The 12,406-nt window shown below is 50.7% G+C and overlaps 1 protein-coding gene and 1 pseudogene across 50 annotated transcripts in view; both read left to right on the forward strand.

Moving 5' to 3' along the window:
• The window catches only part of NFASC (neurofascin), a 201,322-nt gene that overhangs the window by 112,888 nt on the left and 76,028 nt on the right, over positions 1 to 12,406 (forward strand). For 29 of the 50 annotated variants that reach the window (XM_045365001.2, XM_045365109.2, XM_074034107.1 and 26 more), the window contains 3 exons: positions 3,394 to 3,574; positions 9,778 to 9,795; positions 11,242 to 11,347. In XM_045365001.2, the coding sequence (XP_045220936.1) occupies positions 3,484 to 3,574; positions 9,778 to 9,795; positions 11,242 to 11,347 (215 nt within the window). In that variant the 5' untranslated portion in view covers positions 3,394 to 3,483. The remainder of the gene's footprint in view (positions 1 to 3,393; positions 3,575 to 9,777; positions 9,796 to 11,241; positions 11,348 to 12,406) is intronic. The other 21 variants (XM_074034134.1, XM_074034093.1, XM_074034125.1 and 18 more) reach the window with 1 other exon arrangement.
• Positions 5,687 to 6,538, forward strand: LOC141409812 (large ribosomal subunit protein uL13 pseudogene; annotated as a pseudogene).

The following is a 12,406-nucleotide window of genomic DNA, read 5'->3' on the forward strand; positions in this document are numbered from 1 at the left end:
TCCATTCATCCCTTAGAGGACATCTGGGCTGTGTCCACCCTTTGGCTGTTGTGTATGATGCTACTGTGAACATTCGTGTACGTGTACTTGTTTGATGCCTGTTTTTAATCCTTTTGCTCATATACCTTAGGAGTAGAATTGCAGAGTCATATGGTAATTTTGTGTCTAACTTTTTGAGGAACTGCCAAGCTATACATTCCTTTTTTAAATAACAACCTTACTCTGGTACTTTTCCTGTACATAAAAAGAGAAAAATGGATGGAAAATCCCTGGACTAGGAGTCAAGAAACCTGGGTTCTTTTTCTAGCTTTGCCACTAACCAGCTGGGTAAACTCAAACCAGTCACTTCCCTTCTCTGGGCTTTTGTTTCTTCATCTGAAAAGAAAGGGGACTGTATGAAACTCGTTTTCTTTAAATTCTTTTCATCTTGTAAAACTGGGTTCCAGAGAGGAAAGGGGGAGAGAATTGCTACACAGCTAAATGTGGTTATCTTGAGATTCTTTTTCCACTCTGTTGTTAAATAGTGAATTCAAAATGTCCCGTACAATTGGGCTTTTTTTCTTGCCAATGTGTATCTGTTTTAATGAATAGCTTCTGGCTTCCCAGTTCTATCAAGATTACCAAAATAAAATATCCTTCTCTTTCCCTTCACTTCCTACTGCTTGGCAGCTCCTAAACCAAACACGCTGGTCATGGAGCCCTGACGGGCACCATCCCCGCCGCCCCTGCTGCGCCTTCCCTGCCGCCCCTGCTGCGCCTTCCCCTAGCGCAGGTTCCCTCAGCACTAAGGGTTCAGCTGCCTCATCTAAGTCTGGCCTTTGGAGATGTATAAGCCAAGGAGAGGCATTAGTGGATTCTTTCTGCGACAGTATAAGGACCATCTTAGAGAGTTGGGAAGATGAACCAAAGACCTCCTGTGATGCCTTCTAGCCAGAGGATCCCTCCTTGGGAGATTTTCTACTTTCTCAACCCTCCTTCAGCTTGTTGGTTTCCTCTCCAGAAAGCACCGTCTGTGTAGAGACGGATTTTTTTCTTCCACTAGTGAGTAGCCTTCACAGTACGCCACCCAGGTCCACAGCATGTGCTCTCCTGCGCCGCCTGGTGGTTTTCTGGGGAAACGTGAGGTTTTAAAAAGCACATGATGGTCCAAATGGCTTCTTATTTCATCGATTTAATCATTCGTTCATTTTTTCACTCATCCATATATCCATCCATCTCACGGTTTCGAAGATCTGCTATGTTTTAGGTACTATGATCGATTCTAAGATTAGAACAGTAAACAAGACAGAGTACCTTCCCTTATAAAGAAGCTTTCATTTTCATAGGGGAGATAGACAAGTGGCTTTTGGAATGAATACAAAGTGAAATGTGCCATAATGGGGGAAGCAAAGTGTGTGCAGGAGCACAGATGAAGGACACATATGTCATACCTGGAAGATACTAACGAGAGAGGGCAGACAGTGTTCTAGACAGAGCTTCATGGTGCAAAAGTCAGTAAGCAAGACCAAGCATGAGGTACTGAGGGAGCTGGTAGAAGAGCAGTCTTGGCTGGAACACAGGATGCAAGGGAGGGATGAACAGTGAGCTAGCAGAGGGGGCACATTATGCAGGACCTCTGAACCATGTCAAGGACACTACCTTTAACTCCCAAGCAGCAGTGAGCTATTGAGAGTTACACTAGGGGAGTAGCACATTTCTGTTTGCCTTTAGAAATAACAGCTTTGGTTATGAGTAGAGAGTAAATCAGAGGGGCATATCACACTGCCTCCCATAACTGTGTACAATTATATGTGTCAATTAAAAATAATAAAGTAAAACACAAACCACAGAGGGGGAAAGTGGATGTGGAGAGACCACTTAGGAAGCTGTTGCAGTAACTCTGGCATGAAATGTTGGTGATCAAAACCAAGGTGGTGGCAGTGGGAAAGGAAACAAGTGGATGGAGTCCAGAAATATACACAGTTGAGGGTTGGTGCTGGGCCCAGCTTCCAGGATAGAAACTGCAAAAATGTGAATAAGAATCCTTTAGTTTGCCCCATATCCTGGCACAGGGGAAGTCCCTTGTCCTATTGCAATAATCAGTGACCTGCTTTCTGCTGCAGGTCTCTAGAAGGACGGCCTTGTTTCCCAGGATCTCTCACCCTCCCAGAGAGCAAGCACTGGAGTCCTGTTCTTATCTTCTGCACCCTCAGTCAGGGTGGATGGGAGATGGTGCATGTGCACAATTGAGAGTGGGCTTCAATTTGCTGCCAAATAAAATAGGAGCAGGAGAATGATGTGTCCATCTGATAGGTAGCTATGAATCTAGGAAAACTGGAGGAATTCTGGAGAAGCCACCTCCTGCCTTCCTCTTTGACTTGGCATCCCAGTAGAATAGCCAACTGGACCAATTTTTTAAAGTGTATGTTTCAGAACCTCAGGTAATCTTGAGCACTGTATTTGAGTCTCAGCTGTAGGCCATTCTTGCTCTTCTCTTTCTAGAGGAGGAGAAGAAAGGTTTGACTCTAAGGATCCATTCTAGGTTCCTTGGACAACCATTTTTAACACCATCTCTGTAAGCCCTGGAATGATTTCTTGTGCTTGAGGATGAACACTGAACCATCTTAAATGTTGTTTACCAGCCACCTGAAGCCCACTTCTTTCTGGTCGTCATCTTACCACTGCCATTATCTATAAAAGGACAATATCAGGGACCACTGTTCCTTAGCTGCACAAAATAGTTGCAGAAATCATTCATTTTTCTGCAAAAGTGACAAAAAGTCCTTTGTGCAACCATGTCTTCACCTATCTAACCCATGATTCCCCAGGCCTGCCAGTGTCACCCTGCCCCCTTCATCCTGGGATCAAAGGACATCAGTGCGATCTCATCTCTGTGCCTCTACTGCAAATATGCTCATCCCCAGGCATACTCAGCACATGTGGTTCAGAGAGGCTGTAGATTGGTGCATTTCTTACCAGATCGGTGCGCGGCATCTTCTGGTTGCTGGGCGTGCAGGCCAATAGGCCAGTGTTTGTTTTCATGACTGTTCTTTGTGGAGTTGCCCTTCCTTCTCTAACAGTAGTTTTCACCTGGGGGGTTTGCCCTCCAGGGAACAATTGCCAATGTCTGGAGACATTTCTAATTGGTTGTGGTGAAGGGGGTGGGCTGTACTGGTTTCTAGTGGGTAGAGGTCAGGGATGCTGCTAAACATCTTACAATACCCAGGACAGTTCCCCACACCAATAATTTTTCAGTCCCACATGTCAATAGTGTGGAGGTTAAGAAACCCTGCTCTATCTAGAACATGACTCTGTGACCAAGGGGGCCCTTGGGTCCTCCAAAGCCCTGTAGGATTGCTAGAGCAAACTGCAAGTTCATGAAAAACCCACTTGCTCTTATGTTTCTTTCCACAGCTGAGCTCTGTCCGGGAGGCCCAGTTAAAGCGGCTCAAGGTGACAAGACCCCGAGTGCTGGGGAGCAGGGAGCGGGGCCGGGTGCCGAGGATGGCCAGGCAGCCACCGCCGCCCTGGGTCCATGCAGCCTTCCTCCTCTGCCTCCTCAGTCTTGGCGGAGCCATTGAAATTCCTATGGATCGTGAGTCCTGCCCCATCCTCTTCTCTTTTTCTCCTGATTTTGGGCAGAGCGGTGGGAGGGGAGGGATGGTCAAAGTTCAGATCGTTCAAAGAAGGTTGAGGAGAGGGGAAGCAGTGGATTCTGAGATTCAGAGCTGGGTTTCTCTCCAAAGACCTGACACGGGCTCATGTTTGAAAGTTTGAGACTGTATGTTGCAGAGCCAGTTTCTCAGGGCTATGGCTGAGCTGATGCTTGGGGACGCCTGGAGCCAGCTGAGTGGGACCAGAGGTGGCGGAGTTTGGGATTCTGAGTGCCACTTGGGTTTTTCCCTCTGCTCACCTCTCCAGGTCCTCTGTGGTCTTGACTTGCCCGGAAAAGCAGTTTCCAGGGTCAAGTATGGTGGAACAGTTCTTACTTGCCTTTCTAATGTCTGATATATTCAAATCCACACCCTTTGGGCCCTCTTGGCTGGAGGAATCAGGAGGACACAGGCCTGGGAAGGGCTGGGAGCAGAATTATCTTTGCAAAAGATATGGCTAAAGGAGACATTAAAATAGAGCCCCATTATCATGCCACATGGGAGAACCAGGCATGGATTCCTTCTCATTGTTTTCAACTTTCCCGCAATAAAATAAAAAGTAAAATCGCTGTCATTCTGTTTCTCATGGAGGGGGCATTATTTGACCATCAGAATCATAAAGTAAGGGGCTTAAAATGCAAATCTAACGGCCATGTCTCCACCAACCATATCTGTTGCTGCATTCATCAATGGCCCATTTATTGGCAGCCAAGTTCCTCGGCCCTGCCGTTAGGTGTGTGCCACCTTTACCACAACTCTGACACTTCCGGCAAACTGTCTTAGCATCCCCAGGCTAAAATGTGAGCACGCCATCTCTGACCCCTGTTCCTTATGTCAAGGAACAGAGGGGACCCACATGACACCAACACTGGCTTGGGCTCTCTCCAGTTAACAGATGTCTGGGGAGGGGGCGGGAGAGTAACACAAACTCCAAGAAGTCCTCTCTGAGCTTTCCAAAGCCAGACCCCTGGTCCTGGAGTTAGCGTAGTTTGGAGAAGAGTTGGAGGTATCTCAGCCCTCCGGGCACCGTACTTCACCAATAATAGCTGCCCCAGAGGAGAGGATACTTCGGATGATAGAACACCAGTAGTAACTCTAAGTCAGACCCGGAGATAAGATGGGCAAAGCCCCTGCTGCCCTCCCAATACCCCCAGGTATGTGGACTTGCATGTATGTGAGCGTGTGTATGCATGCCCACACACGTGTGCACGTGCACAGGGAGGGAGGAGAGGAGAGTTGTGAAGGGACCTGTTCCCATGGTAACTGTCTGTGCGGCTGGCTCAAGGAGAGTTTCTCATTAACAGTCCCAGGCAGACAGTCTAATAAGGAGCCTGGTAAGGCCAAGTCCCTGGTGGGAGGGTGTGCAGAGGAAATTGGGTTATCAGGGAAGCGGTGAAGGCTCCTTTCTCTTCTGCTGTTTCTCCTCACTCACTCACCTGCTGCTTTGATCCCCCAGGGTCAGTGGGTGAGGGGTCCCTGCAAGGTGAGCCTATAAATAGATGGCTTTGGTGTCTATCTTAAGAATCCAGAATTCCAAAGCTCTAAGGAAATGGAGACACAGCAGACACCCCAAGGAGTCAGGCTCTCTAAAGCCCCACCTGTAGGGTAGAGCTGAGAGTGTCCTGATCTCCCACCATCTCCCCATTCCAGTGTCCCTGGGATGACCCCCACCCCGTGTTGTGTTCCCGGAAACTCAAGCCTTTACTAGCTTAGAGTCACATAGCAAATGGGTGGTGGAATCAAAAAAGAACCCGAGTCTCTTGACCCCCAAATTTGGGACCTGATATGTCCCACCCCCACCTGCCTCCTCTGAGTCCTTCTCCTTAGAAACCACTGGAATCGCAGGTGTCATGCACCAGGGAGAGAGCTAAGTGCTGCAGGTGCCTCATCGCACATAGTTCTGGCAGCTAACCCTCAACATAGGTGTTATCCTTAGCCTGCGGGTTAGAGACAAGGAAGCGACAGAGCTGCGATAGGACCACAGCACCTCTCTGATGGACAGGGAAGTCCTTCTGCAGTGCCATTCCAGGTGCCCTGGCTGTGTCGGGGCAGGAGACCCAGGCTGCCTGGAGCGTGCCCCACACACATGACACCTCCCTGGTTGCTGCAGGTCCAGTGACCCTGGCAACATGTCCAAAAAGAGTCTGCAGAAACTGAACACACTTTCCAAGCTGACCGCCGAAGATGACAGGGGATGAGGGGGCAAGTCCTGGCACTGTATGGCTGAGACCATCCCCTGGGCCTCCTGTACTGCTGGGCTGGAAGGTGGTGGTCATGCACTGCAAGAGCATTGGCATTTCTGGCAATTTCAATGGAAACAAGTTAAAGTATCTGGCCTTCCTCTGCAAGTGGATGAACACCAACCCTTCCCGAGGCCCCCACCATTCCCAGGCCCCCAGCCGCCTTTTTTGACAGACCCTATGGGGCATACTACCCCACAAGACCAACCGAGATCAGGCCACCCTGGACCACCTCATGGTGTTTGATGGAATCCCACTGCCCCTGACATGAAAAAGTGGATGGTGGTCCCTGCTGCCCTCAAGGCTGAGCATCTGAAGCCCACGAGAAAGTTTGCCTGCCTGGGGTACCTGTCTCATGAGGTTGGCTGGAAGTACCAGGCAGTGATAGCCACCCTGGAGGAAAAGAAGAGAGAAAAGGCCAAGATCCACTACCAGAAGAAACAGCAGCGGAAACAGGCCCAAAAGAACGTGGAGAAGAAAATCGCAAGTCCACAGAGGTCCTCAAGATCCATGGGCTTCTGGTCTGAGCCCATAAAGACTTTTTATTCCTCAAAAACAAACAAACAGAAAAAAGAAGCTGAATGCAAGACAGCAGGCAAGCCCTTCAGAGAGGCCCCGGCTGCCCTGGGAAGAGGCTGTCCTCAGCGGGTCTCTCCATCTCACTGGGTCCAGCACCACAGACCTCCTATGTGTGCTGAGCTGAGCCCACTCTCCATCCAGACCTGGGCTGAAGGAAGATCAGGCTTTCTTAACGTTCTTGCCCTGCCAGGTGTTCCTTCTACTCGTTTGCCCCTTCAGCGGACATTATCTGTGTCTCGAGGGCAGAGGCACTGCTTCTATTCTGGAGAGGCTGGGCGCCGCAGCCTCCTGGAGCAGAGCCCCGGACCACTGCACAATCCCTTATTGAAGGCCCAGCCTCCAGCTCCCACTGCTGTGCCAGCAGAGTCACACGTACCCCTCCCACCCGTCCCCTGCCTCCCTCCTTCCCTCCCTATCCAGCCCCAAGGAGAACAGTATGACCTTTGAAAAAAGCCAAGGGTCGCCTCATCAACCAGAGTGAGTTTGCCAAAAAGTGAGTCTGCTGGCTCTTCTGTCCCTGGCCCTGCATCAGGGGACAGCATTTTCCTCCCAGGAGTGGCAGAAACAATTCCCCCCCACCTCCATCACAAATAACGCTGCAGGATGGCCTCAGCTCACATGCACTCTCACACATACATGCACATTCACACATACACTCACACCACGCTCACACCTGCTCACTCATGCACACCCACACACCCACTCACACGCATGCCCTCGCATATCCTCACATGCTCACACTCATGCACACTCACACATGCCCTCACATACCCATATGTGCTCACACTCCTGCACACTCACTCCCACTCACATACACCTCAGTCACACGCACTCACATGCTCCATCTCCTGAGGGACGGGTGCCAGAGGTCGTAGGTATCAGAGCCAGGGAAAGAAAAGAGGCACATGAGTAAAGAAACCTCGCGGACCGAGCAGGCATCTGCCTCAGTCCCTGCAGAGCTGAGCTGGAACAGCTGTGGAATTCACTTTCCACTGCTCCATAGAAGGCGAGTGGTGTGACACTGGGTGGGAACTTGGTCACCCTCATCCCTAGACAAGCTGTCCCCACTGTCTTCTCCCTGTCGCAGTTTGTCTTCTGGGTCAATTCTGTCCCTGTAAGAAATTCCTTAGTAGCACAGTGGTGGCTGCAGATGCCATCCCTTTAGTCAAGTAGATTCTCCAGAGGCCCCTGGCCTGATAGTATGGGAGCTGGGGACAGCATCCAACCAGCTCTTGCTGCCCGGAGAGTCTCCAGCACCCACAGTCTCCCCTCTCACTCACCCTTCTCCAGAATGTCAAGGAGAGCAGAGTCCTGAGGCCCCAGCTGGCTTGCTCACCTCTCTGGCCAAGGATGGATTTGTTTAAAAAAAACAAAACAAAACTCTGGACCAGGCACTGGGAGAGCTGGTTCTCATTCTAGCTCTGCAGCAAAATTCCTGTATGATATTAGCCAAGAGACTTCTTCCTTGGATCTGGAGATTCCCTGGACAATGTCTAGGGCTCTTTCCATTGAGTCAGCCTTTGATTCTATAAGAGAGGCTTGAAGTCTTGAATAGGCAAAGGACATCCCTTGTCAGGTTTGCTACCCAGGGTGAGACCCCAAAAATGTCCTGAATGAAGAAGCCAAGGGCCTGGGCTAAGGGCCAAGGGGAGTGGGTCCCAGTGACAGCCCTGCCTCTCCTAAGAATGGCCCCTTCTTCCCGCCCAAGCCAACTGTCATTCATCCTTCTAGAGTTACCTTTCTTGGGGCCCTGGCAAGAATATCATATATGGGTGAAGATGCCACAGAGACGAGCTCCAGGGAGCATGTGTTCAGAAGCCATAGATTTTTGCTTTCCCCCTGGACTTTTCAGTCCTTTGTCTCCTGCCCGGGCAGCCCTGGGCAAATGGTGAAGCAAATGTCTCTTCAGTCCTCCGGGGGTCACACAAAATAATTATTTTGGATCTTTTCATGAGTCTTCGTCTCAAGACTTTCCTTCATGCACAGCACGTACAGCAGGGCCCTTGTCCTGCCACACTCTGCCCCTCCTCTGGGGTCTCCCTTCCCTCTCCTGCTGTGGCTCTTCCTGCACCCCTTGTTCTGAGCTTAACTCTGGCCTCTCCAGGCTGCCCTCGCTAAGCCCCCAGAATCCTCGCCACGTCTCACTCAAGTCAGGTAGGAAGGCTTCAAGGTCACCATGACTTTGCCCTGATGCTGGCAGCTCGCAACTCCCCACAGAGAGCCCTCACTCTGAAAAAGTCAGCCTGCAACAACAGTACAATAGTCTGCACCTGCATGAAATGAGAATGTCATGTTACTTTCTGATATAATCATCAGGAAAAGACATTTTAAAGTCGCAGCAACACATGTTCTCTTTTCTGCACATTTTAACCAAGACTTTGTCCCCACAAAAAGCACACCATCTAAAACCTTCCTATCCGGAGTGTGGTTCACACACCACCAGCGTGGCGTTGCCCGAGCACTTGTCAGAAGGGCAGAGTCCCAGGCCCCACCCCAGCCCAACTGAATCAGAACCTGCATTTTAACCAGCCCCCGGTGATGCATATGCATGTTAAAATTTGAGAAGCCCAGACCTCAGATACATACACCCACCTGCACAGGAGCACACCTATACGAGCACATGCACACTTCAGGTAGGAGCTGGGGGAGATTTGTGCCACCTGCCTCCTTACGTTCTTTGTGAAAAGCACAGAAAGGAGCCGTAGACTCTGCTTCATCCCTGGAGCCTCCCATTGAGAAGCATGATTTCTATAGGGCAATGTACCATGAAAGGGGCATTTGTCTCTAGAGTCTTCCATGGGATGGCAAAGGAGGAGATGCCAAGGAGAGAAGGTGTTATGGGAGAAGTGAGACCTTGGAGTTTTGCCCTGCAGCAGTGGTTCCAATCCACTCCCTTCCTGGCACCTGTCTTGCCCTCAGCTTCTCCTGTTCACTGTCGGCTGAGGAACCCACTTCCCTCAGTGGCATCAGATGGAGGGAAATACCTTCAAGGCCTCTTTCAAGCAGCATTGTCACCTTGGGACATGTGGACTTCCTGGTGACACTGTCCTTTGATCAGAGCGTCTTTCTGCCCAACTCCGTGGTTTTGGTCCCCCAGGGGAGGCGTCACCTTCTCCATAAGGCACTCTCTGGGTCCGTTCCCCAACTCTGCTTGGTTCTTGCACTGAGCTCTGCAGCCAGGAGGAGACAGCCCTGTGCTCAGCGCCCTCCCCGGGTGCACCCCGCCCACTCCCTGTGTGCTGGGGCGTGAGGACGCCTGGGCGGTTGTGTGCATAACGATGTTCTTCTTTTCTCCCTCTCCAATGCTAACCCGTCGGAACTAACAGCAAGCATTCAGAATGAGCGTAAGTGCCCTGCGTGGCTCTCTGTGCCTGTGCCTCTGGGAGGTGGGAGGGAGGAATGAGGCGTGAGGCAATACCTGGGGATTAGTGGCCTGCTGAGACTTCTGCTGGGGCCTCTTCACACCAGAGCCCTGTAGTGGGGTCTCTTACTGAGCGGGAAGGAAGGAGGCTTGCCTGCAGCACTCTCTTGCTGGGAAAAACAGAGGGGCATGTGGTAAGAAGAGGGTCATTGGATGGAAGCTCATGTGTACCACAGCTGTTTCCCTATCCTCCAGTGGCTGGCACAGGACCCCAGGGTAGACGGTTGGCACTTGGGACCTAGATGGGGAGGATCTGGGAAGTTCTTGGGGACTGAAGGCCCTCTCTGCCCTAGCCTCACCATAGTTTGGCCATTTGTTGAGCCTCCGGGGCTCAGAACCTCCATGACCCCTAAGTTCTGAAAATCTAGCTGCTTTTTCTTCCTTTATTCATTCAACAGACATTTATCAAAAACTATTGTGCACTGTATGTCGTGCTAAGCATTGTAATGTAAGGATGAGTAAACTAAAAACCTGGCCTTCAGTTTCTCCTTAGGATGCTATGGAATTTTTTTTTTTTTTAAAATGGAGTCTTGCTCTGTTGCCCAGGCTGGAGTGCAGTGGCGCAATCTGGGCTCACTGCAGTCTCAGCCTCGTGGATTCAAGTGATTCTCCTGCCTCAGCCTCCCGAGTAGCTGGGGTTACAGGTGCTCACCACCACGCCCAGCTAATTTTTTTTTTTTAGTACTTTTAGTAGAGATGGGGTTTTACCATGTTGGCCAGACTGGTCTTAAACTCCCGACCTCAGACAATCCACCCACCTCAGCCTCCCAAAGTGCTGGGATTACAGGTGTGAGCCACCGTGCCTGGCCTATGGGCTTTTGTTCGTTTGTTTGTTTGTTTGTTTGAGACAGAGTCTTGCTCTGTTGCCCAGGCTGGAGTACAGTGGCACAATCTCAGCTCACTGCCAGCTCTGCCCCCTGGGTTCATGCCATTCTCCTGCCTCAGCCTCCCGAGTAGCTGGGACTACAGGCACGCTCCACCACACCTGGCTAATTTTTTGTATTTTTTAGTAGAGACGGGGTTTCACTGTGTTAGCCAGGATGGTCTTGATCTCCTGACCTCGTGATCCACCCGCTTTGGCCTCCCAAAGTGCTGGGATTACAGGCGTGAGCCACCGCGCCCGGCTGCCTATGGGATCTTTTTAAAGGGATTCTTCTTCTGCTTAATATTTGACACTCACCTTCTTTCCTGTGGCACCATTTAAGGAGCTGGGTCTCTAGAATGGGGCCCTGTTCACCGCCCCCCCGCACCCCACCCACTTGCCTGCTTGCATGTGTGGCTTCTGAAGCTCTTCATCTCAGCTGTTCCCCAAGCTGGACCCCAGGGAAGTCCCTGCAGCCCTGACCGTGCTCCCTGTGCACTGTTGCAGTGACACAGCCACCGACCATCACCAAGCAGTCAGTGAAGGATCACATCGTGGACCCCCGTGATAACATCCTGATTGAGTGTGAAGCAAAAGGGAACCCTGCCCCCAGGTGAGTGGAGGGGAAAAGAACGCATTGAAACCACCCGCTTGCTTCTGGGCCTGATGATAACTAAGGCAAATGAGGCAGCTAGAAAATTAGACTCATCCATTCCAAAAACTTTCCATTAGGCACCTACTAGGTGGAAGGCACAAGTGAGGTAACAGGAAATTTTGCCTATAAGGAAACTGGAGACCAGAAAACAAGTGGCTTGAGTTCACACCAAAAGCCAGGACTGGATATTCAGTTTTCTGAGTTTCTGTTTAACATTCTTTCCTCCACTCTGCCCCACATTTAGCTTATAGGAAGTTCCTCTTCCAAGCCAACTCAAGTCTTTCATTCTGAGCTTACTTCTACCTGTTTATGTGCTCATTAAGACCAAATGAGATGACAACAGACATGAATTAAAAGCCTGTTGTGTGTGTCCAGGCTCTGGGTTAGGTTCTGTTACTCACATTGTCTTGTTCGACCACCTAACAGTGCTCTGGGGAAGGACAAATGCCCGTATGAAGAGGAGGGGAAACAGAGGTACAGAGGTCCAAGGTTACCCAGCTTGAAAGGGGCAGAGCTCAGATTTAAACTCACGCTTCTGATCCCCCAAGGCCAGATTCATTTCTATCAAATGATAAGCATCGGAGACATGGCAGACGTTATTACCCGCCCCCATCCCCATCCTCAAAGTAGCATCCACAGACTGAGCCCTTCAGGAGCCTCATGCAAGATTCAGACCCAGATGTGACAGGACCCCATCTAGGGTGTGTCTGTCAGCAGGAGACATGAGGCCAAGCAGAGGCTGCCAGGTATGCAGCAGCTTTATTCTGGCCCCCCGGGTTCACACAAGACAGTCTCGAACCCAGAGCTGTGAGCCTGGGAACCAGCAGGGACTCCCTCACTGGCCGTGTGAGTCACCCTGAAGGGTCAGTCAGGGTAGTGGTAACCTTGCTTGCTTCTGAGGTTTGTTTTTTTCCCCCCGCGGTTCCTTTGCAGGGACAATGATCCTGTGGCACTGAGCAGCCCCTGCTGTTCCAGCTGCTCCTGCTTTCCCTGCTTCTTTTACAAGTTAGATTGTGG

The sequence above is a fragment of the Macaca fascicularis genome, chromosome 1 (genome assembly GCF_037993035.2).
Source record: "Macaca fascicularis isolate 582-1 chromosome 1, T2T-MFA8v1.1".
Classification (NCBI taxonomy): domain Eukaryota; kingdom Metazoa; phylum Chordata; class Mammalia; order Primates; family Cercopithecidae; genus Macaca; species Macaca fascicularis.